This window comes from Acyrthosiphon pisum, chromosome A1 (assembly GCF_005508785.2).
Source record: "Acyrthosiphon pisum isolate AL4f chromosome A1, pea_aphid_22Mar2018_4r6ur, whole genome shotgun sequence".
NCBI classification, from domain to species: Eukaryota; Metazoa; Arthropoda; class Insecta; order Hemiptera; family Aphididae; genus Acyrthosiphon; species Acyrthosiphon pisum.
In genome coordinates, this window is record NC_042494.1 from 53,173,122 (window position 1) to 53,199,624 (window position 26,503).

The window sequence follows — 26,503 nt, forward strand, 5'->3', positions numbered from 1 at the left end:
CCATGACTGATGATTTTAAATAACTGTTTTGACCAGCGGCTACCTGAAGTCTGCCGGAATACCAGCCACACTGCAGGTTGCTGCTATATATTACTACGATTATGTTATTATTATTACAAGAGAGAAGGTATATAGATGATATTATATTGTATTTATAACGAACGATATTATTTACGAGCTGTTGAGTGGAATCGCGAAGAGGTTATACAATATTATATACACGGAGGGCTCCTATAACGTGTAAAATGGTACTCGCGCGGTTAATTACACCGTGTATACACGATAAGTACAAACACAAAACGCATATCTACACACGAACACGTCGTACATAATATACCGCGCGCGCGTGTATATATGTGTAAAACGCGTACATACCTATATTATTATTGTGTATGAATACTGCAGTGTGTTATGTGTGTACCCCGTCATCTATCACGTCGCGTCTCGCGGTCCTCTCATCGTCGGGAGACTTTAATGCCCCGTCGTCGTCGCGGTGACCTTTCTGCGGTAGAACATTTCTGCTGTTGTGGGTATAATATTATACGTACCTGTAGTTAGTATATACGACGATAACGGTGCAAAGGATTCTGCTACAGCATCACCAGTAATCACGCGTAAATACCTATATATTGTTGTATTATTATTATTATTATTATTTAGGTATTATATATTATATTATATTGTCGACTGTGGGCGGGCGGGGCGATCATCAAACGGACGTAGCACATTATGTATGCATTATAATCGCTCGGCGGAATGTGCCATGTGTATATTATATATAGGTATACCTATCGTTTTGTCACTGCGCTGCAGTGTATAGCGCATAGTTGTTTATCATTTTGCTGCTTTCACTATATTATCATTATCATAACACTGCAAGCGGCAGTTTTGTCGGCAGCGCACTACTTTTTTTCTGCTATTTTTTCTTTTCAGGTTAATCGTTAGCCACTAATTGGCCTAAAACACACATAGGTGTACGTGTGTACGTGCAATGTGCATATACGCTTCGTATTTACACCGTGGTTTAGCGTACGATATAAGTTGCACGAACCATTTCTTGACATTTCCCATACCTACCAAAAAGAAGACCACGTCCCATTAGCATATATATATATATATATACGCTTCACCTGTAGTAGGTAACTCCATAGTCCATACAATGTGTTTGAATGTCTGTACCTATATACATATACGTTCAACAACTATACAACACGTGGTCTTTTCTATATTATATAGCCTAGTGGCACACTTATTATATTTTGTGCTCTGTGGGTCCCGTCCATATATACATTACAACGTATTATATGTATACATAAATAAAATAATTACGCATTATGATGCATATATATATATATATATACTTTTCCCCATTCAATTTTGACCATGGCCTGCAGTTAGTTCGTGTGTGTTTTCGTAGTTCCCATAAGACAATATAATATTATGATAATAATATAACATAAATAGGTAGATAATGTCAGATTATTAGCGCATATGTATACATAGTATGTATAGGTATACCGGTCACCGGTATTAGTAGTCCTCGACTTCTCGTCTGCCACACATGTATACATAAAAATAAAAACAAATATAAGCAAGGCCAGGTCGATATTTTTAAACACCCGAAATCCGTGCACACATATGTGACTTTAAAGTGGGAGTTTATTGAAGTTATTATATACGGGTCACTGCGGATACGAAGATCGCGGACGAGTGCGCTGTGTAGTCGAAAGTATAGTAGGTATTTATAATATTCTATTTTTTTTTAAGTGATATTATTTTATGTTCCGATTTGATCGCTGTACATTATAATATATTATAATATACGTATAATACGTAAATAATATAATATAATACAATAATTGTACGTTATTATTTAGTCCGCAGACGGCGCGCGTTGGGGAAAAGTACAAGTTGGTCGAACCAACGAAATAATAATCATCGACCAGTCCGTGTCTTGAAAAGCCAGCCGCGACTTACACTAATAATTACTGTTTATTACATATTATATATTGTACATACACTGTTCAGTAAAAGCCACATTTGTTGCCTACGAAGTATATTATTGTATTTACGCGTTTGGAAATCTGTAATCTGGTCGTTATATTAATTCGAATTTATATTATGAAAGTCAAAATCGAGATATCGGGCGCGAGTGTGCAACAGTATAATAATAATACAATATAATGGCAACTGGAAAGCCGCAGATATGTAAAGGTACCTATATACTATTCATAATATGTGTATACCTATATAGGAAGTATAGTGCATTTTAGACTTTATTGTATGCATGGATTTACAGGTGCAAGTTATAAGGTACGATGACTCATCGGTCGCCCAAACGAATTATTATAGTACCACACATATTATAATATATATAATATAATATGATTAATATTTATATATTATATACCAATACAAAGACGAGCCAAGTACGACAATCGATCGATTGGCACTTTAATATTATAATTATTATATTGTATATAGAATAATATACAAGACACTACTCGGTACTCAATGCCTATCACTTTTCGGCGTGTATAACACAACATCACATCGTACCTGTACCAGCTATATATGATAAACCTGTTCCGAAAAATATTTCATTTATAGGTTGTGTGTGAAGTCACGACGAATGACTGAATATTTAATAATATTAAAATATATATACTATAATATATGTATATATTGGATCAGTAGATTGGATGACCCACTCGAGCATGTTTATTTATAAGGATGTGTGCAAAGATTTGTATTTTTCTCAATCGCGTGTGATGGGTTGTATAGATTTTTAATATTATAGTGTACTATATCGTCGTGCGAGTCGAGAGAACATAATAACACCTATATAAATAGTGCACCTATATAATATTATAACGTATATTTTTATGTTCCTAATACGATTTCACATTCAAAATATTTAAATATCGTTCAAATTGTTTGAAACGCTTTTCCGTCGAGTTGCACGAACAGAACGCCATATAATATAGAGTAAAAAATTTTTCCCAATCTATATGTACCTAACTATTTATATTATATTATAGATAGGTATTATATTGTAATTACCAACGTTTCTTTAATCAAACATTTCGCGTAAAATCGTCATTATAATATTATAATAATATTATATAGATGAATCACATCCGTATCACAAATTACCTATATTATATTATTGTTATGTATATAATATAATTAGTATATAAATTATAAATATGTGTGCATATTTTATACATTGCCTAAGTGTGTTGAGTGAAAATCAAGTAATTTCAGATCTTTGAGAACTTTAGAATGCAATATATAATAATATTATGTGTAATAGTTACGCTTGTATAATAATATACGGTGAGCCATTGCCCATTGAATATGCTATTGTCAATGGTGGTCGTGACATTTGTCTTTTTTTTTACGACAAATGACAAAAGGCGTATTATTTGGATATGGTGTAGCTAATGTGAAAGTCTTAATAAATATATCGTTTTATACATAAATCTGCAGTCCGCAATTATAGTTGTTACACGAACATTTTGTTAAAATGAAATTGCAGTCGTTACTCGCGTTACTATAGCCATTTCTTTAAAAATAGGTACACTATAGGTAGGTATGTGAGTTTATGAGAAAATCGTAGTGACTTTTCTAAAATGGGTTTTTGACAGTCGATTAAGTGGGATGATTGATTTGTTTTTTCTCGGGACATGATGCGGAGAAATTTAAGGTAAAACAGAATTAAATCGCAGTTTGTCGTTAGCACATTAAAAATATCTATTGGGTCGCTGATGAATGCTCCAACAAGAGCAACGACTCTAAAGTGTAAATATAATTTGTATGAAAGTAATGACATAATTCCAAAATAAATTCTTTTTACTCTTTGCCCTGCAAATAAAATGGCTTGTACGTGAATAAATCAAACAAGTCTTTAGATATTATCTTATTATTTGCGCAGGGTGAAATACACGTGACGAATGCTATATAAATCATCTATGTATCTTGTATACACTATATTATAATATACGCATATACCATATACTATATACCATATACGCTGCCTGCAGATCTAGGGGTCCTAAAGTGCGGCAATTCTCCTCTCGTTTTGAGATTTCTTGATCCGCGTCTGATGTTTATATATGGATTATAAAATGGTAAGTTAAATTTAGTTCTATACTTCTATTATCATATGGAATTCTATTTCCATAATGTATCTATCTATTCATGTCTTACTAGATATCTTGGCGTCATCACGCGCGTTATTACCTATATTATGATATTGGATAATTTTTTTCATTTTTAAAGTCCACGATAACAGCCCAGATAAAAATTGTGTATTGATAATATTATAATATTATCATTACAAATTGCAGTGTGGAAGGGTGCATGCTACGTTTTAAAAATATTTTATACCGACGCGCAAATTAATGACGTAGGTACCTATATTACGCTTATTGAGAAATTGTTTTCAATTTTGCGTGTAATTTTTTTTTTACCACACATATTATTTTGTTCAAACGTCTTACATCATGTAATAATGCAGAAATGTAAAACCTTTATTTGCCTAAGTTTACCACTTTACTGTCTATCGTTGCAAAACAGGTGTATACACATATTTTGTGAAACAATCCGTCCGTTGTTATGTTACCAACTATATTTAGGTACCTACACATAATGACTTAATAGTATACATATATTTTTAAGATATAATATTATGTTCAATCAAAACCACAAACGTAATTTTTGGTATTTGGCGGTCGACCAATCATATAAAATTGTCGACACAATTATTTTGTTTACGTACACAAATTATATTTTTTTTTGGGAATGATGAATTTATTATTATTCAAATTATTATGCATGCTAATAAATAATATTAGGTATATTGTCACACCATCCAAGAACGGCTGTAATATATATTATAAGTAACATATTGCGAGTGATTAATAACCCAAAATGTTTTTTTATTATTATTATTGTTACTACAGAGTGTATTATTATATTTGATAAATGATAAGTATATTTTTTTACGAAAAAGAGAATGTGAAAGTTGAGAACCACTAGTCTCACACTTCTCTGATGTATAGAACAATATAATATATGAAGTAATAATAATTTTTCGTGTGGATTATTAACGTAGTTTACTTACACGACTTATTTATGGCACATTTTTTTACATTCGCAACCTGTTGGACTTTCAATTTTTGCGTTATAACACGCGATTATTGAACAATATTATAAACTGACACGTTTTTTATTCCGATAAACTGTACTAAGAGTTGAGATGATAACTAGGTTGGAATGAAAAAAAAAATGAAAAATATGTATAAATAATATATCGTCGGTCATTACTTCGCTTTTGACCGATTTATTATTATTGTGGCTCCAGTCCGATCCGCCAAGCAGCAGCAAAGGTTTCGTATATTTTTAGTTCCATTTTCCATTGAAATCTGTCTTCACATTTTCTTTGGTACACAAGTTTTAATAAGTACGTATGATTTCCCGTTAATAGCTGATGTCCTGCAATTACACTTTGAAAACTTGTACCTACGGTGTCTATACTGGCAAAATATACATACAAGGATAGATAAGCAGGAAAAAAAAGTACGACGAATATTATAACTATCGGTGGACGAGTACAACAATAATAAATGTATAGTCTGTAATGTTTGTATTTCAATGCATTGTGTATCAATAAAATAATGTTCATATCCAAATGTTCTTATCCAAATATTATTGGAGAGAAATTATACGCACTTAAACGGACATTTTATTTTTGTTCGATTTGATAGTTATTGTAACAACAAGAAATGTGGCCATCGCGGTGCAGTGATCGAAGTCAAGTCAAATGCTTCAAAATCATAAAACTCTGCCATTTTTAGCACACGATCTCACGAGTTACAATGATTACGTATCAAGGCTGAAGTACTTACTACGAATGGCGTGGCCAATATTTAGGACTTTTTGCAGGGCCAACTACAGCGTTCATCCCGTTCTCTGTTGCGATTGGGCGCTCGTATATGCGAAAACTCCAAAAGCCATTGAGGAAATAGTCATAATGATAGCACCCGTCGAACGGAAACTGAAAAGGAAAACGTCTGGAAACGCACAATGGAAATCCTGCAGTCACGCGTGGACTGCCTGGCGGATATTATATAGCAGCACAAGTGCGCAACATCGACGATCTGCGACGCTCAGATCGGCTGTTGAACACGGCCGATCATGTCAAGTCAAGTTTACAGCTGTACGCTATCGTGACGTATGTCGATATAGGTACCAGACGAGTAGTTGGACAGTTTTGTCATACAGTCCTATACGCAGCGGTGATATTATAGATGACGGCCAAACATTCACCAACATCTAGAGGACTTTTTGAAAATATTTGGTATGGACTTAATCAACAGCATTGGAATTTCTGTGGACACGTTCGAGGTTTTTAAAAAGAGAAATTCCATACGTATTGAACGGAAACTTAAGAGGAAAATGCCTGCGACACCGGAAACGCGCAACGGATAGCAGGTCACGCGGGGACTACTATAGTTGGTGGATATTATAATACAGCAGCCCAACATTGATTATTTGCGACGCTCAGATCAGCTGTGCAGCATTCAAGACGAAATTATATGTTTGGTTATGTTTACTGTATGCAATGGTGGTGAACGTTGATAGATACCAGATGAGTTGGTCGGTCTTGTTCTGCAGTCCTCTAAGCAGCGGTGTTATAGATGACAAGACGACCAAACACCAAACGATCGTCGCCAATAAGCCCACTGCCCCACATTGTTGAATTTTTGCAAATATTTATTATTAACTTGTCTTTATGTTTGGACGAGTCGCGGTTGCCCGAATGGACCACTAAACGTATTGAAAGCGGACTAAGATATAATGGCCTGGAAACGACATGGTCGGCGGAGGTCAGGAGACGGCCACCAAAAGGTTTTGGTTATTTTTCGATTCGACGTCCGGTCTCGCTTGGGATAAAATTACACCAACAATAATATAAGCTATAATTTAATTCGAAATTGCAAAGTACAAAATTTGTACACCGCTTCAAATCTGACAATAACAGACTTAATATCCCGTACATAGTCGATTCAAACACAACAATCTACCTAATATCCCGCCCTTCTCCTTTTAATTTTTAAGCCCAAGTAAAGTATGCGCTACATCTTCGGTGTTTCAATCTTATGACATGCCTTCGTCAGAATAAATACGAACAAACATTCAGCTTAATATTATTATTATTATGTATATTTTAGATTTAAATTATAAGGTATTGGATAGTGCGTTGTTTTCGTATAATATAATATTATATATTATTATTTATTATATAGTATTATGTGGGTCGACGTGTCGTAGTGGACATAATATGAAAAGTGACTTCACTGGGCAATATGCGACATCGTTCGTCCATCATTCGGTATATTATATCCCTACATTTATATACGAATCTACGATCTAGACATCGCGTGGGTATAATATTTACTGTTGTTTTGTTATTATTTTTCGTTTATGTTGTACTTAGTATACTATATCGGCGTAGGTATCGTGTAAACAGTAGAAGTGCAGAACTGCAGTATAATCAGTAGATTACATATTATTATACCTATATAATAAACTACGCATATTTAATATTACATTTAGTACCTATAAGCATTATTGTATATTACGTATTTAAAATTAAATGTGGTACCTATAGGCAATATTGTAGTAGGCTGTACATAGTCGTGGTAAACGAGGGGGTCAACGGTGGGTCTTCAGCCCGTATCGGCGGCGTGCACAAAGTGAAAGGATACTGCTGCGGCGGCGGAGGATTTGTCCGTCGCGATTTTACCTCGCGGTGTTGGGACGATAATAATATGATGGCACGAAGCCAGCCACCGCCACTGCCGTATCTGTTTACCGTATTTTTAACTCGGCTAGGATGAGGTTTACAATGTATATTATAATATTATACACTTAGGCATTATACCTCCACAATGCCAGTGTCTACCTATATATATATAATATAGTACCTATATGAGTAAAAATTATATAAACACGTATAGTATAATATGCTATCCACCGTGCACGTCATTAAATATTATTACCCCGCGATCGCGTACACCGCGCTTTAGCCCCCTCCCCCCCACGGTCACATCCCTCTTAACACCGTCCGATCTCAGCGGGTCGCATACATTTATAATAATATTATAGCAGTGTCTTGTCAGTGTGCGAAGACCGTGCGAACCATATTTATCATAATAATGTGTAATAACGCTCACTCGTGTACGCTTCTTCGGTAGGACTATCGAGAGACATGCGGCGTCTATACATGTTTATTTATTTATACGCAATATACATAACGTATAGTTATAATATGATATTTTAGAAGGGGTAGAGACTTATCTATACGTTTTCATATCGTTCATTAATCATTAGAAAACGGACGATGGCAATGTGTTTTATAGTGCTCGGAATTTAAAGTAAACAATTTTTTTTTTTACTTTCCTCACTTATTACTATTTTTTTTTAATGTTTAACTTTAATGCATATTTTGTTATAGTTCATCATTTGAAAAAACACAAGTTTTAAAATACCTAACATACCAAATTTGTCTTCGAAATGCAGGTCACTAAATTAAAATTATTATCTTACGATACACATTGTATATTATCTTGTCAATCCTTTTGTTAAGACTACATTTGGTGCGTTTCTACTTTAACAATAGACAATAAAAGTGCGTGGTGAAATAATAAATAATAAAAGCCAACATACTTTCGATATGCTTTAACCATTTTTTCAGTAATATGTATCCAACTATATTATCTTCATTAGACATAATTTGTTGTGTATTATTTATGCTGTTTTTCAAATTTTATTATAATATAATAAATGCATCTCATATAAATAATAATATTTCGAAAAATGTTAATTGGGAGAAAAGCTATTGACAGGGACAAACACGGTGATGGACACACTTGCCTAGTTTTTAGATCGAAAATCATTGGATCTTAAACTCCAGAGAATGGAAATCGATAGGGAAATCAACGGGCGTATTATAATACTATTTATACAATTGTATAGTATACGACCTGTCGACCTGGTTGGAGTTAGATATACTATATATATTATATTTTTCTGCGTTATAAGCTTTACAATATATTATAAAATGTGTACGCAGCTGTAGTACATACCCACACGGGTAACTATATTAATATATAGGTACATATTCATATTATAAGTTATAACAGTATATTATGATAATAAAATGTGTTTTATTTTCTTATTCCGTAGTTTATATTCACTTGGGGGCCCTTTGTCATTGCGCCTTTCGCTTTTTAAACCTATACAGGTAAGCTATGACATCTGACCACATAATATATTATATAGGTTATGCCCATATATAGGACTTATACAAATATAGGTACTATATATTGAGCAGGTTGGTAAAAACCTACCACTGGGCTTATCCGCGATGACTGCATCCGCGTTACGAAGACTATGAAAACCACTGTTCCATCTACAAAGCAGTCATCAAATAATTATTGTGCATTTGTACTATATACTTTATATAGAATAATAATCGACAAGGATATATGGATCTAGAGGTTTCAAAACTTTTTTTTTCACGTGGCACTCTTGTTTATCAGTCACGTTACACGATGGACTAGTAATGACTAAATAAGACGTAAAACCATTCTAAAACACATCGATACATTTATATAAACTCATACAGGGTCAAGTTAAAATTATCTTAGTCACATAATAAGTCTTTAATAGGTATCTGTATTTATAAATCAAAATTATAAAAATTACGTCCGTGCAAGGCCTGTTTTGACGATTACGGATTTTGCCTATAGGTGTATTTTATGGGATTTTGGAATAACAACAATAACCCACAAAAATAATAATAATAATAATAATAGATCCACCACAAACATCGATAAATAATAAAAAATAAATTCCTTACTATCATGAGGTCTTCCGCATTCCATAATATGAGTTTGGGGACATCTTTGAGTACGTGTTTCGCTCGTTTTGTTTTTAATGAATATCATATTACCGATGTCTCGCCGGTGCTACTCGAGGATTCATATTTTACAAGCATTACATAATATGACACTATTAAATAATTGACAAAAAAGTCCACTACAAATTACAATATAATATCGTCGTCGCGGGATCGTAATAAATATATAATACGCGGACCAGTCCAATGTGTGATCTACCGATACTCGATATTTACGCTATTATAGGTACCTATATGCAATAATATTTTGATGACATTGGTCTATTTAGTAAATTAAGACGTACACTATTTTTTTAAGTAGCGTATATTATAAAAAAGTTAGTCAGTAAATCACATTTTCCGCGGTAGATCATAGGAATTGAATTGGTCCTATAATAATAAATTATGTGTTATATTATAATATATAATTATATAGGTACTTACACGACCACAATAATGATATTTTGTCGTATGAATAACGGTAGATACAGTAGGACGCGTGTGTTTAATAATATTATATTATCATATACTTAGTACATTTAGGCAGTTAGGCGTACAAAAACTACGTAGGTATTTCTTGTTATATCACATGATATATAATATATACGAGTGCGTGCAGCTCGCGACATCCCGCGGTGCAGCTGCTGCAGTCGTCACGCGTACCTGCACTGCGCGAATGCACTTTGGTTGCTGCACGTCAATCTGAGTGCTCGCTCACATAATATGATGCTGCATGGGCGGTACAACACCTATAATATTCGTTTTAATATTATCATCGTTGCGTTATTATTTTATGAATGGTTAAATCGTATATCATTATTATGCACGGGGTCTACACTCTGTTTTCAGGCAAAAGTGTGATGAATTTGCGCCGGCCACCGTCACGTGGCGTGCCTATACCTACGCGTATTATTGCGTGTGCACAGTGCACCGGTCATACAGCTATACAATAAGCGCCGCTCAAAGTCAAACGATGCACCAAGTGTATGACACGATCAATTTATTATTATAATTATATGCGTAGACAACGTTTTCACATTGATATTTTATAATTCGATAAAAATTACAAATATATTTACTATCAAAAAACATTTTGTATAAAATATACAATAAATTGTAAACAAAAAATATAATGTTAAAACGATAACCTTCCGTTATCATGACTATACGTCGCAGCGTGTAGTCTAGATCTCTTTTGCGCTGCCTAGTACCTATAGTTTCAAAATAAGCGAGCTGTTCGCGCATTCCTGTCCCCCGCCCGCCGCCTTTCCAACGGTGGATATTATTATTATTGTGTTTGTCATTTCATATATTATTATTATTATTATTCTTTTAACACGCCGACGACGCGGAGACTTGCCCGTACGGATCAAAACCGGACCTGTTTCCGCGTTTTGCTAACTGTACATTTCGAGTGCGCGGTGGTCATCAGTGGCGGCTGGTGTGCGGCAGGAGATAACGGGAAACGCTTCCGTGGCGGTCGCGTGAAGGGCCGAAGAGTCTGTGCACATGCTCGCGCGTGCGTACGTTATTATATTTTATATTTTTATACATATAATAATATAATAATATAATATATTATACGTACCTACACGCCGTCGCGGAGAAGAGAAGGTTGGCCGGTTGTAGCTTATGTGTTGACGACTTTTAAATGCTTTCGTCTGCGGTCAACGATGATAGATCACGAGCGACCGACCATCTATGTGTATACGACGGCGACGCGATGACGGTCAGGTCTTAATATTATATTATATATAAAGATCACCTATTATTTTGTACGCAACGCCCTGGTCTGGCTGAAATAATCACGTCCGCAGCAATTTTTTCTCACCCTATCCTCCTCACGCGCACCATTACCAAAGCACCCGTGAAGGAGTCGTGTTTTGTCGTCGAAAATTCTCCACGGTGTATAGGTTAGGTATACCCAAATAGATATAATATAAATTATACAAAGCTGAGCAGCAAGTAAATATATTTTTTTTTTGATTCAGTTAAGTGAAGTTATACTGTGCGTTAATATGAAAAAGTTTAAGCCAAATTCACTCTTTGACTTGAATTTAACTTTTCACCCCGTTTATTCCCAACCTTATATATATATATATATAATATAATGTACATATACACAAGTATAATATGAAGATTCCCGTAGATTATAATATAGGAAGGTATCGGATCACGCCGCGAGTGGTTTTTTATTCAGCCGATATTCCCGGAAGCGGTATTTTTACAGCTCGCGTTTTCGGATTGAAATCTCCGTTTTTGACGCTATAATTATAATATATAGGTAGGTATGAATATTATTGTTATCAAATAGTTTTACGCCGTTACCTACACCATTTATTTATTTTCGTTATCATCGTGATTTATTTTCTATTGAAGACGTCTTATTATTTGAACTAACCTAAATCGCTGGCCACGACCATTGTCTCGTGCGGCAGAAACAATAATTAGGTACCACCTATGTATATACCGCATACAATTACATCCGTGTTATTCGCGATTTGAGATAACGCGATAAATGTCTGTGTACAGTAATACTGCAGCTGCAGAGCTTGTGTATAATAACGTAGTTTAATGTTTTCGATGTGACGTTTATGTATAAATATATATATTTATGTATACACACCCAAATACAAGAAGAAAATCTGTATTTAGCACCCCTTGCAAGCAGAATGAACGCCGACAATTCGTATCGCTACGGTTTTTTTTTTTAGTTACGAATATAGGTAGGCCCGCTGTCCGTGTATATATTATTACCTAGGTATACTTATAAACCGCGAGTATATTTTTCGAGTACAATACATAATATTTTCTAATCCAACGTTAATGATTCGAAAAATGGGCCAGAGTGATTTATCTCATTTTACGAGTTTATAAATTCAATCTCTTCGTATTTTATTTTTCACCGCTATAATAATATGCTATTAACTACATACCTAGGTACATCGTACAATGTACATAATATAGTGCTAAACGGGTATTATATATTATGTGCTATTTATTATTATTTATTATTACCTACATAGATATAATATGGTATATATTGGTATACTGCAACGTAGTTTTAGATCGCAATAACAGTCACAACGCGTGTAGGACTAGTATTTTTTTTTTATCAATGTACATAATAATATATTCTTATATTTAATAATAATAATGCATTCGATTTAGTAAAATGAGTTTCAAAAAAAATATTAATATATATAATATATATATTATTACGTCGCATCCGCTTAGTGAAATAAATCATTTCATATACTGGATGTACAGATAGAAGAAATGCATACTGTAGGTAAATTGGGAATTTTAACGAAAATGCATAATATGGACAAAACCTATATTGTACATTTTGTGTACCTACGGCAAATTATTGTAATTTATTTAAGCTTTGTTTACCTGGTATATTGTTCCATGAACAAAAATCTAATATCATTCATTTTTATATTATTTTTAATACATTTATTAGGTAATTATAAATGAGACTGATAATAATTATAAATTAATTTCAACCATTTGTAAGTTGTTAACAATTTTATTATGTCGATTTTACATCTAATATAGTATGTGCTCTTTTACAAATGATTGCTAAGTAATTTTGGAGTTTAAAAAAATTCAATTCAATTCAATTAAATATAAATGTTAACACAAAAAATATATATTAACATATAAAATTCCCTGATACAAATAAATTGTAATAGGCATTATTTACTATAATTTATTCGAACAGTGGTAAACAAGATCAACGATAATATTATTTACCGTCATCGTTCATTCGTTCGGATTTAATAACTTAAAATATATTTAATATACTTACAAACAGTTCACTCACACATTAATTTATAATACTAGCCGTCTTATTGATGATCAATACATTTATTAAAAAATAATGTTTTATAAAATATTGTTATATTTTTGTTCGTAAAACAATTTAGTCAAATATAGTTGAAATAACTCACAACAATTATACAATTGTCCGTTTCATGAAATTTAAAACTATAATATTATGTAATTTCGTTAAAATTTGCAATATCGATGAAGTTTACTATCCAGACAACTGGAGTTAATGATAAGATTGATTTCACTAAATTTATGCGACTTATACATTATATTATACTCTCGATTGTATAAATATCTTAAACTGTTATCTATAATATTTGTTTTATAATTCATACAGGCTAAATGAATAATAATAGTACCGGATTAATAATACCAACTTATTAAATACTACCGTATTTTAATTTACAGTAAGTACCTAGGTAAATAGGTGATATGTTTTTTATTTTAAAATGTATCACACTGTATAATATTCAATATTCTTTCTTTCTACAGTTGGCCATTGGGCATTTACCAATGACAATACATAATAAATAAATGAAATAATATTACATTAAATTTAAATTTTATTTTATTATGGCAATTATAAACATATTTACGCTATTTTAATTTTATATGTATTCACAAGCTTATGACTGTCTATAGTCTATACCTAACTCGTACATAATATAATACAACAACAATTCGTTTTTTTTACGAACGTACCTTTAAATAGATAATTTAACTTATCATATTATATTATTGTTGTTCATAGCATATGTGTTTATTTACACTGAGTCCCATTTTTATAGGTATAGGTCATATATGCACATAAACCAAATGTCCAAATAAGTCTAGTTGATAAATTGTTCAACTTGCACTGTAGATTTGTGCAATGTTTTTAGGTGTATTTTATTGACAAGACAATGTACTTACGGGAACTATTTTGTTGTATGTACAATGTGTAACTGTACTCTTTTTGCATACATTGCAACGTTTTCGCATGCATATATTGTTTAAAAGATGCAATAATAATATTATAACAGACAAGAACGATAGTCAATAAATTGCCTTACCTGAGAAGCTAAAATGATACTGTTTATTGTAAAAGTGTTATAAAAATATAATAATATGATAGGTTGATATTATATATCATATTATATTATTATATGCGGTATCGCAAGTAATGGCTTCACTGATGGGGCACGTTTATTCTCTAATGATGAAACTACTTTTTTTTATCCTTCGAAGAATATTTATTGGTTATTGCTCAACTAATGGTTAAATTCGACGTAAAACTAACTTATAAAGATATTTGTGTGTGTTACAAATATTTTTTTGAATCAAGAGTTAAATTTAAAGTTATTAGATATACGGAATTAAAATATAAAAATTACATTATAATAATATTATGTAGGTATTATTAATTACATTATAGTATTACATTATAATTGGAACGTAAAAATTAACATACGATAAACACAATTGATATGTTTAAAGTACATATACTAAATATTTAATCGATTACCTAGTCAACAGCAGATAAAAATAAACCTTTAGTATCAAAAATATATATGAATTTACCGCAATAAAAGCTGTATCTACACGTCCAATATAAACAAATACATACATACAATATTTGACAACTATCGATAATTGATACAATGCCTATTAATTTGTATTGCAAGCTGGCATTAATTTAGAAATTCGTTCTAATATTAATTTATCTGCAAATATTTATTCAAAAACGTTTGTAAAGATTAATAATAGGGCAGATACTCTGTACGGAAAAGTATGTTCTCACCTCGTAAATTTAAGGATGGTTGAAGTGGTTCGTGAATTATATTGTACAGCGTGATCGGTGATGGACAGAAAGTCGCAGGTTTATTTGTATAGGTAGGAACCTACCTAATATACTGTTCCAACCGAACGCTTTTTTACATATTTCTATTATTTTATTGATTGTTAGGTGTGGCAATGAAACAAATCGTTGTTGTGCACAAAAAAAAAACGGTTTTCGGAGGAAACAATTGATAACGAAAATGGATATCCAAAATATACAAAAGAATGAACGACATAAATGAATTAACCACAATATAAGAGGTGACGAGGTGTGTACAAAATGATAACAAATAACAATATATCGCGTTCCATATTATAAAATTCGTTTTTATCGCTGAAGTAGGTATTAAGTGCATATTACGTTTATATGTAGAAATGCATTCTCAAAACGTTCGTCCGGTCAATTATTTTATTTATACAAGCTTGGGTAAAATACTTTTGAAAAGTATTTGGAATAAATAGTCGAATACTTATGATAAATAGTATTCCGAATTAAGTATTTCGAATACTTTAAAAATGCTTTTTAGTTTTACTTTTAAATGTTAATAGTTAAAACAATAATACTTTTCTTCGAGGAAATTTGAAATTAGTGCCAACATATTATATAATTTTTTATTATTGCTTACTGAAATTTGAGTCATATTGAAATTTTATTGGAACTTCAGACTGCAATGCGCTATTACGAAACACGGTTACCGCTCAAATTAAAAATGCGCAAATATTCCGCCCATCAACATAATGTTATAATAATCCATACGTATAAAAACGACAATAGAGATGGGTACTGTTATTATACTATTATAATAGTGCGTTATTGTCTTAATTTCGATGGGCGCGCATGCACTCGACCTACCTAACATTTTTAAAAAAAAATTTTGCATGTGCAATCATAATAATAATGATGCTCCGTCGCCTTGAGATATTCATAACAAGCGTAGGTAGCAATAATATAGTATACATAATATTATGCATGTGCATACGTTAAATAATAATATTTATATATATAATATAACATATTATTTACGTCACACTTGCAAGTTAGGTACGTGTATTTATGTAATTAAAACGATTATACAAATTACCTATGGTTTTCCAGAGACCAGATATACTGAAAACGTAGAAAATAATACCATAGCGTATAGGTAGGTATGGCCCCGTATACCTAGGTACCGTAAGGTACCCATCATTTCGCGTTAAATACGTTTTACCGTTATTATAATAATATATCATAAATCATCATAATGCATTGGTAGGTGTAGTGCCTATCATATTCGACCTAGGTATAATAGTAGCCAGTAGGTACCTAGTAGCCAATAACTTTTAATCGTCTTTACCTTCAGTTTATTGTCGTCGTGTAATAACGTGTATTATTTTCGCTAAATGCATGACCGCGAAGAATTATTTTAAATATTGCGGTACATGGTAAAAGGTATACAATATTATAACTATATTTTTATAATACCTGGTCTAGACTTTTCTTAAACAATTACTTAAGAGTACTGAGTAGGTAGATAGTGATATTTAGGCGTAATGTCATAAATCGTATGCTCATTTGTTTTGGAACTGTCATAACATATTTTACTGATTTTTAAAACAATTTTTAATTGGAGAAGACATTGTTGAACGCAACATTAATAGGTATATTGCCATATTATTATTATATGCCTACATCATATGACCGATCGCATCCATATGAAAACGATTAAATTTTTTTGCATAAACCACAGTTTTTAATAATTTCCATTACAATATTATTACGGCTAGTACAATAATAATATGATATTATGTGCATAAAATAGGTATCTAGGTACACGACATATCACCTTGTAGATATATTTTAACCTGTAGTCCCCCTCTATTTCTACGTTTTCCACCTTTGATCACTGCAAATACAATAATGAAAACCAACAAGTACCTATTTACGTCGCGAGAAAAAACAAGAATTCGATTTTTTCCCGTATGAAAAAGTACAAAAAAATGGATTGTGTTGACATCCTGCAGGCATCGCGCGAAACAAATTTTCGTACCTATATGGTCTGGTTTAGGTGTCCGTTGCTAACCGATGACTCCTATAATTGCCAAAGCCATTCCTCTAGACTAAATATGTACCTATGTTATGAACGACATATTTTATGAAAAATTCGTAAATCCTTACACAAATTTGTATTGTATTGCGCAAGTACGCAGATCACTCCGACTCGCAAGTCTGACACGGTATACAATGTACAACGATCTGGTTGTTGCAGGGGTTATTGGACTGTGGAGAGGCCAAGGCAGCAGCCCAACTATCACGCGGTGCGCCGTTCGTGTCGTGAACGAGGCGCCCTGTTCGAGGATCCCGACTTTGCGGCCGGTCCCAAGTGCCTGTACAAGAACAAGAGGCCTGCAGTTCAACCCATCGTATGGATGCGACCGCACGTGAGCATAATATAATTTTATTATTATAATATTATACAATATATACCTAACGTTATTTTTAAGCGCATCATAAATTCGTGCTTCGGCACTTATCAATGTAGCACTATATAAAGTCGTTAAATTATTCTCAGCTTGTTAAAATATTTGGCCGCAATACTTATATATTTATATTATTATTATGAATATAAATTAAAAGAAGAAATGTTCTACTTTTTGTCGATTTGTAAAATATTTAATAAAAAAAAAGTAATTCATAGTCCACAGTACGAAAAATATTTATGATATATTATTATTATTATTATTATGTGTTCGAACTATTCGAAGCTTGATAAATATCCGGTCTAGTATTTTTTGTCCGTCCTTGAGATAATTTTAAATTATTGGATTTTTGACAATTTATCTACGAGTAACACTAGATATCTGGAGAAAAATCGTTAGAGTAACGTAACGATTCGCAATACCCTTAAAATACGTAAAATTTAATTCTTCTTACTTTGAATGTTTATTAATCACTGTTATTTTTACTACATCCAATACGGTTATGCAATAATTCACTATGACGCCGAACTCCGATAATTGTATTATATTATGATGCCTGATTACAATCGTTTAGAGATTGTTGCCAAATCCGTCGCACGTGCGTGTGTCTGTGTCGCACGCGTTGTTCAACCTCATTGGCGATAGTATCTCACTTAAGTGCTAGAACGTGTTTAAATATCATAATAATCATGCAGTGAGATGTCTCACTCGTTTAGGAAAATATTTAATTATGATAATACAACATATAGGTACGTAATAATACGTAAAAAAAATATAGAAATTCATACACGAAGGACAAAATTTAACATTTTCAAAAATAAAGTTCTGGTCAAAGAGTAAATTATTATAATATTTTATATTATTATACAAACGAACGTCATATCCATCTCATATCATCCTCGCAAACGGCACTGGGTAAAAATTCATATGGAAACATCAATTTACAATCGCCATACAGTTTATAACCCCATTACACTTTGTTTGCATATCCAAAAAAAAATTCATAACGTCATTATCGCAGTGTATCGTATTTTTGTGTCAACTATATCCGAAGAACGCGCGTGGTGTCCATCCAAAGTAGAGCCCACCAACGAATAAACGATTTCAGAGAAATGCGTATGTTTGATGATTCGTTTTCATGCGAATCAAAATTATATAAAAACCCGAAATCAAAACGTTTATTTTATTTTGCATATCGACTAAAATATATCGTACGTTTTCGTCTTCGTCAGTTTAAAACTCTGTGGTGTGAACATCGCGTTTTCGCAATTATTGCTAATTATTTGTTTATATAATATTATTATTATTTTATTTACTTCTTTTTCGCATTAAAAAATATATTTTTTTTTTTTACAAACATAGTCATAAACACGTACACACTCAGAACAAGCGTTCACGTGTTAATTATTAAATTTAATGGGCAATATAACTGCAGTTGTTATATTATGTTTTCTCACTTACGTTTTACAATTAAATGAACTAATTAATACAATAAAACCGTTGAAAAACGAATGGCGTTCAATTTTTTTCTGTATATCTTATGTACGTTTTTATAATAGGTCAATACACCGTAATTCGCTTGTTTTTATTATTATTATAACTTTTTTTTTTTCAAACACGGTCTATGATTTTGTTTTAACGGGTGCTTGGCGCCCTGTAGACGTTACGGAGACGAGATGAATACGGTACATACACATAATATATTATTATAATATTATTATTATAGCATCTTTAACATAAATAATATTACAACAGGAAAATTAGAATGTATTATTAGAGCGTGCGTGTGGCAGTGTAGTGGATATACAATTACAAATTTTAGACTTTTTAACGAAAAGTGTACCTGCATTTAATGAAATAAAAACCATTTTTTTTACACATCGTAAACGTTATAAAATAAACTCAAGTGGATACTTTTTCATGAGCTCGATAAATGTTCCTATTGGTCTTTCAATGATATGTGTGGTTTTTCTCTATTTCTTCTTATATATTTTATACTTTAAGACTTTAACTTTGAGGGTGATTCTGGTAATGAATTGGAAACTTTGTGGGTGGATTCCGATACCAAATTAGAGGATGATATCTTATTGTTATACGTCTTTTGTAGTTTCTCGCATATGGCATAAGATAATAATATGTATTATACTCGATTATGATGTTCCCACTTTTTTTTAAGATTTAATGAGCCGTTGAGTGTCTGACCATGGGTATTTATTCTGATAGATAATAGGAGGGGGAAAGGTGCAGTGATCACAAATTGAATATAATTAAAAATAAAAATACATTTTCTTCTCAAAATCAATACAAAATTTATGATAATCAATCCATTGACAAGTTGATAAAGTGCTCCTCGAACAAACCTGTAGATGGTGCTCAATCTATTATATTTCTAGCAACCATATTATATTCAATGTTGACCTGGTCAGACGATATTCAAACTTCTTTACCGATGTTCAGTGAAAAAGGTCGACAGGAGTACGCAGGACCTCTCCCGGGTCAACGTATTATGTTTTTTTCGTTAATTGCTTTTGGCGTTTATTATGTACTTATATAACCCTAGCATATTATAATTTATATTATATAGTATACGACCTATGGAAACACCACTGATACAAATTTTAAATTATTATATATTTCATCCAACCGATCAGTTCAACGGTGGAAGGTAAACTGCAACGGTGCAGGCGGATGGACTACACAGCGTATCAAACATATTATTATACTAGTATTATTATCATTCGGCTGTGTCAATATATTATTTATTGTTTATATAATATTATTATTATGTTTTAATATGTGATAGGCCAAACGGACATATTAACATATTATGATATAAATATATAAATAATTATTGGCACTACTGTTGGGCGTGTCGTCACACGTCTCCGGGGGTCTCGTTTCGGATATTGTTAGTTATGATGTGACGGTTTGACGATAATTTATTATTATTCGACATCTCGCAAGTAGCCTATAGTCAGCTGGTGTGGCGTGCGTATGAAGGAGGATGTGGTGAGATGTCTTGATTATCGACGTATAATCGAAGATTTCGTGTGTATTCGATCACATAGAAACACGATGCGAGATGCGCGGAGAGGAAAAAACGACAAAATAATATCTAACCTGGCTGATAGAGAGGGAGAGTAAGATACGGAACGCCTGCATTTAATTCTTTAGACCGTCGCAGGACGCTGCTATAAGTCGTAAATCATTCGAAGGACGTCGTGGAGATATGTGTGTGTGTGTGTGTGTAAGTGAGTTCATGTCCACGGCGTTTGGTCGATTTTAATTATTAATATCTGTAATGTTCTCCAGAGAGTACCCAAACGGGGTTTTCGTGGTAACCAGCGGTGACCGAATTATTTCGACGCCAGAGAATCATCCGAACACTGGCTGCAGAATTTATACGTACACAAACTACACATAGACCGTCTGTTTTCCAAATGGGCACAACATGGCGCGATTACTTTACTCCTTTTCATATAAAGATTTTGGAAGATTGTGACTTGACAATAAAGATAAACAATTTTACTCAAAAAACGACATGATTATTGTGAATTAATTTTAATGCTATTTACCAAGTTCTCATGTCCAATTAAATCCAGGAGTGACACTTCAAAGTTTACTAAATATAGCAATAGTCTATAACATTAAAAAAATTGAATGAAATTGACTATAATACTAATGAAATGAAATATATAAAATAATAGGTATTAAATCATAAACAACATTACTTGTAAAAAAGGTGTTCTATAAAAGTAATTCATATTAATACATACAATATTCAACAATAATATGTATCTTATTAGAATTCGTCCACCTTCGTTTTTGAGGTTCTTTGCCGTAGTTGTACCATAATAATATCGTCCGCAATCGTATAATATATAGGTACCATCGTTCGTCCGTTCACCGGTATAAATAGTGATTTTTATTCGTCCATGTATTTTTTTTCATTACAGACTGATCGATATTATTACGAAGCTTTTATATAGTTCAAAACCATTTCTTCGCCATATTTTCTCAAACTCAAGAAATCATTAGAATTAACGATCACCGCGCGCACGTTTATAATAATATTATGCTGTTTATGTGTATTATGTACATACCTATATAATATTCGTGCGCGTTGCTTCGGTGTGAACTTGAAATCCAAACATAACCATTAAATTATAAATGTGTTTAATATACATATATTTATTATGTTGAGATGTTTTATATGTATACACATTGAAATATTATGTTAACCTCACGTTAAGTTTAGGTTAATGTGTTAATGTGCCGATTGTAATTTTTATCGTCGCTGTTGAACACGATAATATTTTGTATACTATTACGCTGAAAGTGTATTGGCGTTGTATGGATTAAAAAGAAATGTGCTAGCTTGTGTCATGACGAGATAATTTCTTTTTTTAATGTTGAGTAGTTTTATCGTAGCGTTCACCATTGAATAATTTCGGATAGTTCTAAAAGTGGTTGAAAGTAGCGCACTTATCTTTTATTTGGCGTCATGCATTCAGGTATAGCATACAGTTTTTTATTTTTTTAGTAGTAGGTAGCATTTAGCACGAGCAAAATTACAATATTCTAATGTAAACAATGCAAATTTCTCTGTTCTTTGAATGTTACTTTTTACAAGTATTTACATTTTCTAACTAATAATATAGTTCTATTTTATTCTAGAATATTATAAATAAGGTTCATTCTACATTTTTAAAAATTATTTGTAAATCCTAACAAAAAACTTAAATTACGATAGATATATCACTACTTCAGCTATATATACATATACCTATATGTCTATACTTATATAATATAAAATGCATATTACGTTTTTTCTGGATACTAGGAGATTTAACAGGTGGTAAAAACGTATCGATTTTATTTTTTTTACCTACTAAAAAAACTGACGTACTAATAATATATGGTTCTACATTCGTATACAAGTATCGATGATTCAATGATTGACGATAATTATTTTTATTTTTTAAGAATAGATAGCAATATTAGGTTCTAGCAAACTATGTGGACCACAGAAATTTAGATGCAATTTAATTCATTTAATAGAAATTTATACAACCACCGTCCAATATGACTTCAGAAACAAGTGAAAATTGTACATGTTCCAATTATTTAAGACCTTAAACGTTTCTAAATGCGTTAAGATAATATTGTATACACACATTAATATATTACCTATGTGTGGTTGTATAACGTTATTCAAATTATGATCATTCTTTTACAACAGATTTAGAGATTTTACATTTAGTAAGCGAAATATTAATTATATACATATTGAATTAATCTTCATTCATCAATCATCAATGTATGTAATTGACTGAATAGTCTAGATCTGACAAAAGATCAAATTATTTTTAACAACCTATACTATATATGTTTGTTTCGTAACAAAAGAGGAGGACCTACTCCTAAAAAAATTCAAATAAATTAAGTTACCATTGGGTATTAGATATAAAATAATACATTATTAATGTGATAATTGTATGTTTTTCCATAACCAAGATTTTTTTTTAACTGTTTATTTAAAAATAAAATAAATGTTTTAAGTTTCTCGGTTTTGTAGTATAATCTTTAGGCCTGTGCTCAATTGACGCACTTGTATACTTAAATCTGTAAGAAATATTATGTTTTAATTATTAGTAATTTTTTTTAGCTTCATAAATTTGTTTTTAATTTTTAAGTGGTATTAATATTATAATTTCTCATCGGGTGTATAAAATATCATTCTTGTATTATAGTTTACGATTAATTCGATTGGCAATTTGTATAAAATAATAAAAATATATTATAGGACAATAAAATAAGTAAAATAAATGCAGTTATGCGAATAATTATAATATTTTTTAATTTTTCTTTCTTATTCAGCCGTATTTGATTGCCGCATTACTTTTCAATTTTTTATCATTTTATAATAATTGCATTAACGATTAAAACGTTTTGCATTAAATTTCGATATAAACAATAACAGAAATTTATCAAGGATTTATACGTACCTATTTATATTTGAAATATGGACTCACTGTTATTATTGTTATTAAATGTAGATTAAATGCAATTTGATAGTAGGTCGGAGTAATTGATTCGCACATTAATCACAAAAAACTTTTTGAGACCATACGCACCGCATATGGGCGATATCTGCACGTGATTTACTGTCTTATGGGCTATGTCATAATACGAAATAGTAGGTAGCTGCAGGTACTTTCCTGTCATTTCTGATGGTATGCATGAACAGCCTGTGATGCTGTTTCGATTTAGTGTAAAATAACAAATTGTTCATCTCGATATAATAACTATAGATAATACGTTTTACAGGTGTACTTAATACTTTTATTATAAGATATTACATTATATTATAAATGAACGGACTATCAATATTAAATACTTTTTACTTTTTGAGCTCAAGATTTTCTTTCTATTATGGCCATAAATCATAGTGGACTCATTTTTTTTTTATATACGTATAATGTCATATATATATATATATATATATAATATATATTATATTTGTGCTGGTCGACCGTAAACGTTGACGAGCGTTATTATCTGGTATAATATATAGGTAGGTGCCTTGTATTTTTAATATGTGTGTGTGTGTATTGGCGGTGGTCATTAGTGCGTGTTGATATTTGAAAGATAACTTTTTATGGAACCGCATAATTAGTTCCGAGTGATTACAGCACCGAGCACCATAAAATAATAATATACTAGATATACCGTATGACATTTTGTCACGTGATCTTAACTCGAAAGTATGACTTTTTATACATCAACTCAACCTAATTTTAAACATTATTTTATTCTCTTTTTTTACTTACAAATTAACAAACCACTTTTATTATTTTTGACATTCATATTAAATAAATCCCATTCTACAATTTACCACTATATCCAAACCATGTATAACTTATGATCATAATATTTATTATATAGATTATCTAGACACAAATATCGGTTCGATTATCACTGAATAACAGCCGTTACAGCCGGTGACTGGGGCCAAACATTTCTACCATCATACAAATATAAAATACCTAAATTTAATTATATTACTCTACAGCCGTGGATAGGATCAGAGGGTATAAAATCGGGAGAGAACAGCTTCCGCATCCCAACAAATCATGCTAATGATTATTCCATATTCGTAAAATCGTAACATATATTACAGTTTATGATTAATGACGAGGTCGTCAGCCCAGCACCCCAAATTCGTCAACCCAGTACCCGAAAAATCAAACACGAATATGGGGGTTAAGACTTTGGTTAAAAATTCTGATTTTATGGATACACATTATTACGAATTGGTTACTTATTTTTAAGTAAGATTTGACTTCGACATTTTGAAAAATGTTCAATTATTCGGGTTGCTGGACTGACGGATCTTGAATGAAGCTAATACATTAAATTTACGTAGTTTTGTAGCATAATCGTTGGATCTCGTTTAAATGCTCGTTTAAATCTACTAAGATATATATTGGGTTAAAATCAAAAAATGTATTTTATTTTTTTGTTTATAATTGGAATCAAATCTGATCTAGCCAGAGAAATATTAATTTTTGCGTTGAATTTAATAGATACCAATATAAAAGGAACACGGTATGAAAATATTCATTATTATTCAATTTATTATTATAAACAACGACATTTTATTCAATTGTTATGAAATATTGTTCATTTGTTTTATTTCATAACCAGCTCAAAATACGTGTGTAGGATGCAGAAATAATAGAAAGTTTATTGTTTAAATAGTTTGTCGAGCCTATATGTACAATGTACATATTATATAAAATAACGTTACATTTACCATTATTGTTTGATTAAATTACCAACAATTCTAATTCATTAATAAAATTATGTAGACATGTACAAATAATTACTGCTATTCAACAATTGTAAGATAATTATTCAAAAACCATAGTTTGCTTCAATAAAAAATACAGAAAATAAATTCCGTAATACAATAGGCGTAGTTTTCTGATAAGCTAGATACAAAAGTAATAAAAATATACACATAATACAAAAATTATTATGATATTTAGCATTTTGAAAATTTTTCAAAAATATATTGATGTGACAATAAACTTGATAACAAAACTTCAATATAATTATTTAATTGGTAACCAAAAAAAAAAAATGTTTTTGTTGGTTTTCACTAACTAACTTTTCACTAACTAATAAATTTAACTAGGAAAAAGTGAAGAATCATAATATGTATTACTTTGCCACTCGTATCATAACATATTTTTTCCAGACATGATATTATTGACGGCGCATATTTAAATTTTAAATACGACATAAAACTTTTAAATGTTTTAATGAAGTCTCGAGCTTTGCAGGTCATTACATGAGACAATGTTCGTGTACTACATATAATATAATATTATAATAATATATAATAGTATAATC

The 26,503-nt window shown here is 31.4% G+C and overlaps 1 protein-coding gene across 2 annotated transcripts in view; it reads left to right on the forward strand.

The window, feature by feature from the left end:
• The window catches only part of LOC100162916 (calpain-1 catalytic subunit), a 99,993-nt gene that overhangs the window by 53,459 nt on the left and 20,031 nt on the right, over positions 1-26,503 (forward strand). For both annotated transcript variants that reach the window (XM_001944312.5, XM_016804364.2), the window contains one exon: positions 17,872-18,043. In XM_001944312.5, the coding sequence (XP_001944347.2) occupies positions 17,872-18,043 (172 nt within the window). The remainder of the gene's footprint in view (positions 1-17,871; positions 18,044-26,503) is intronic.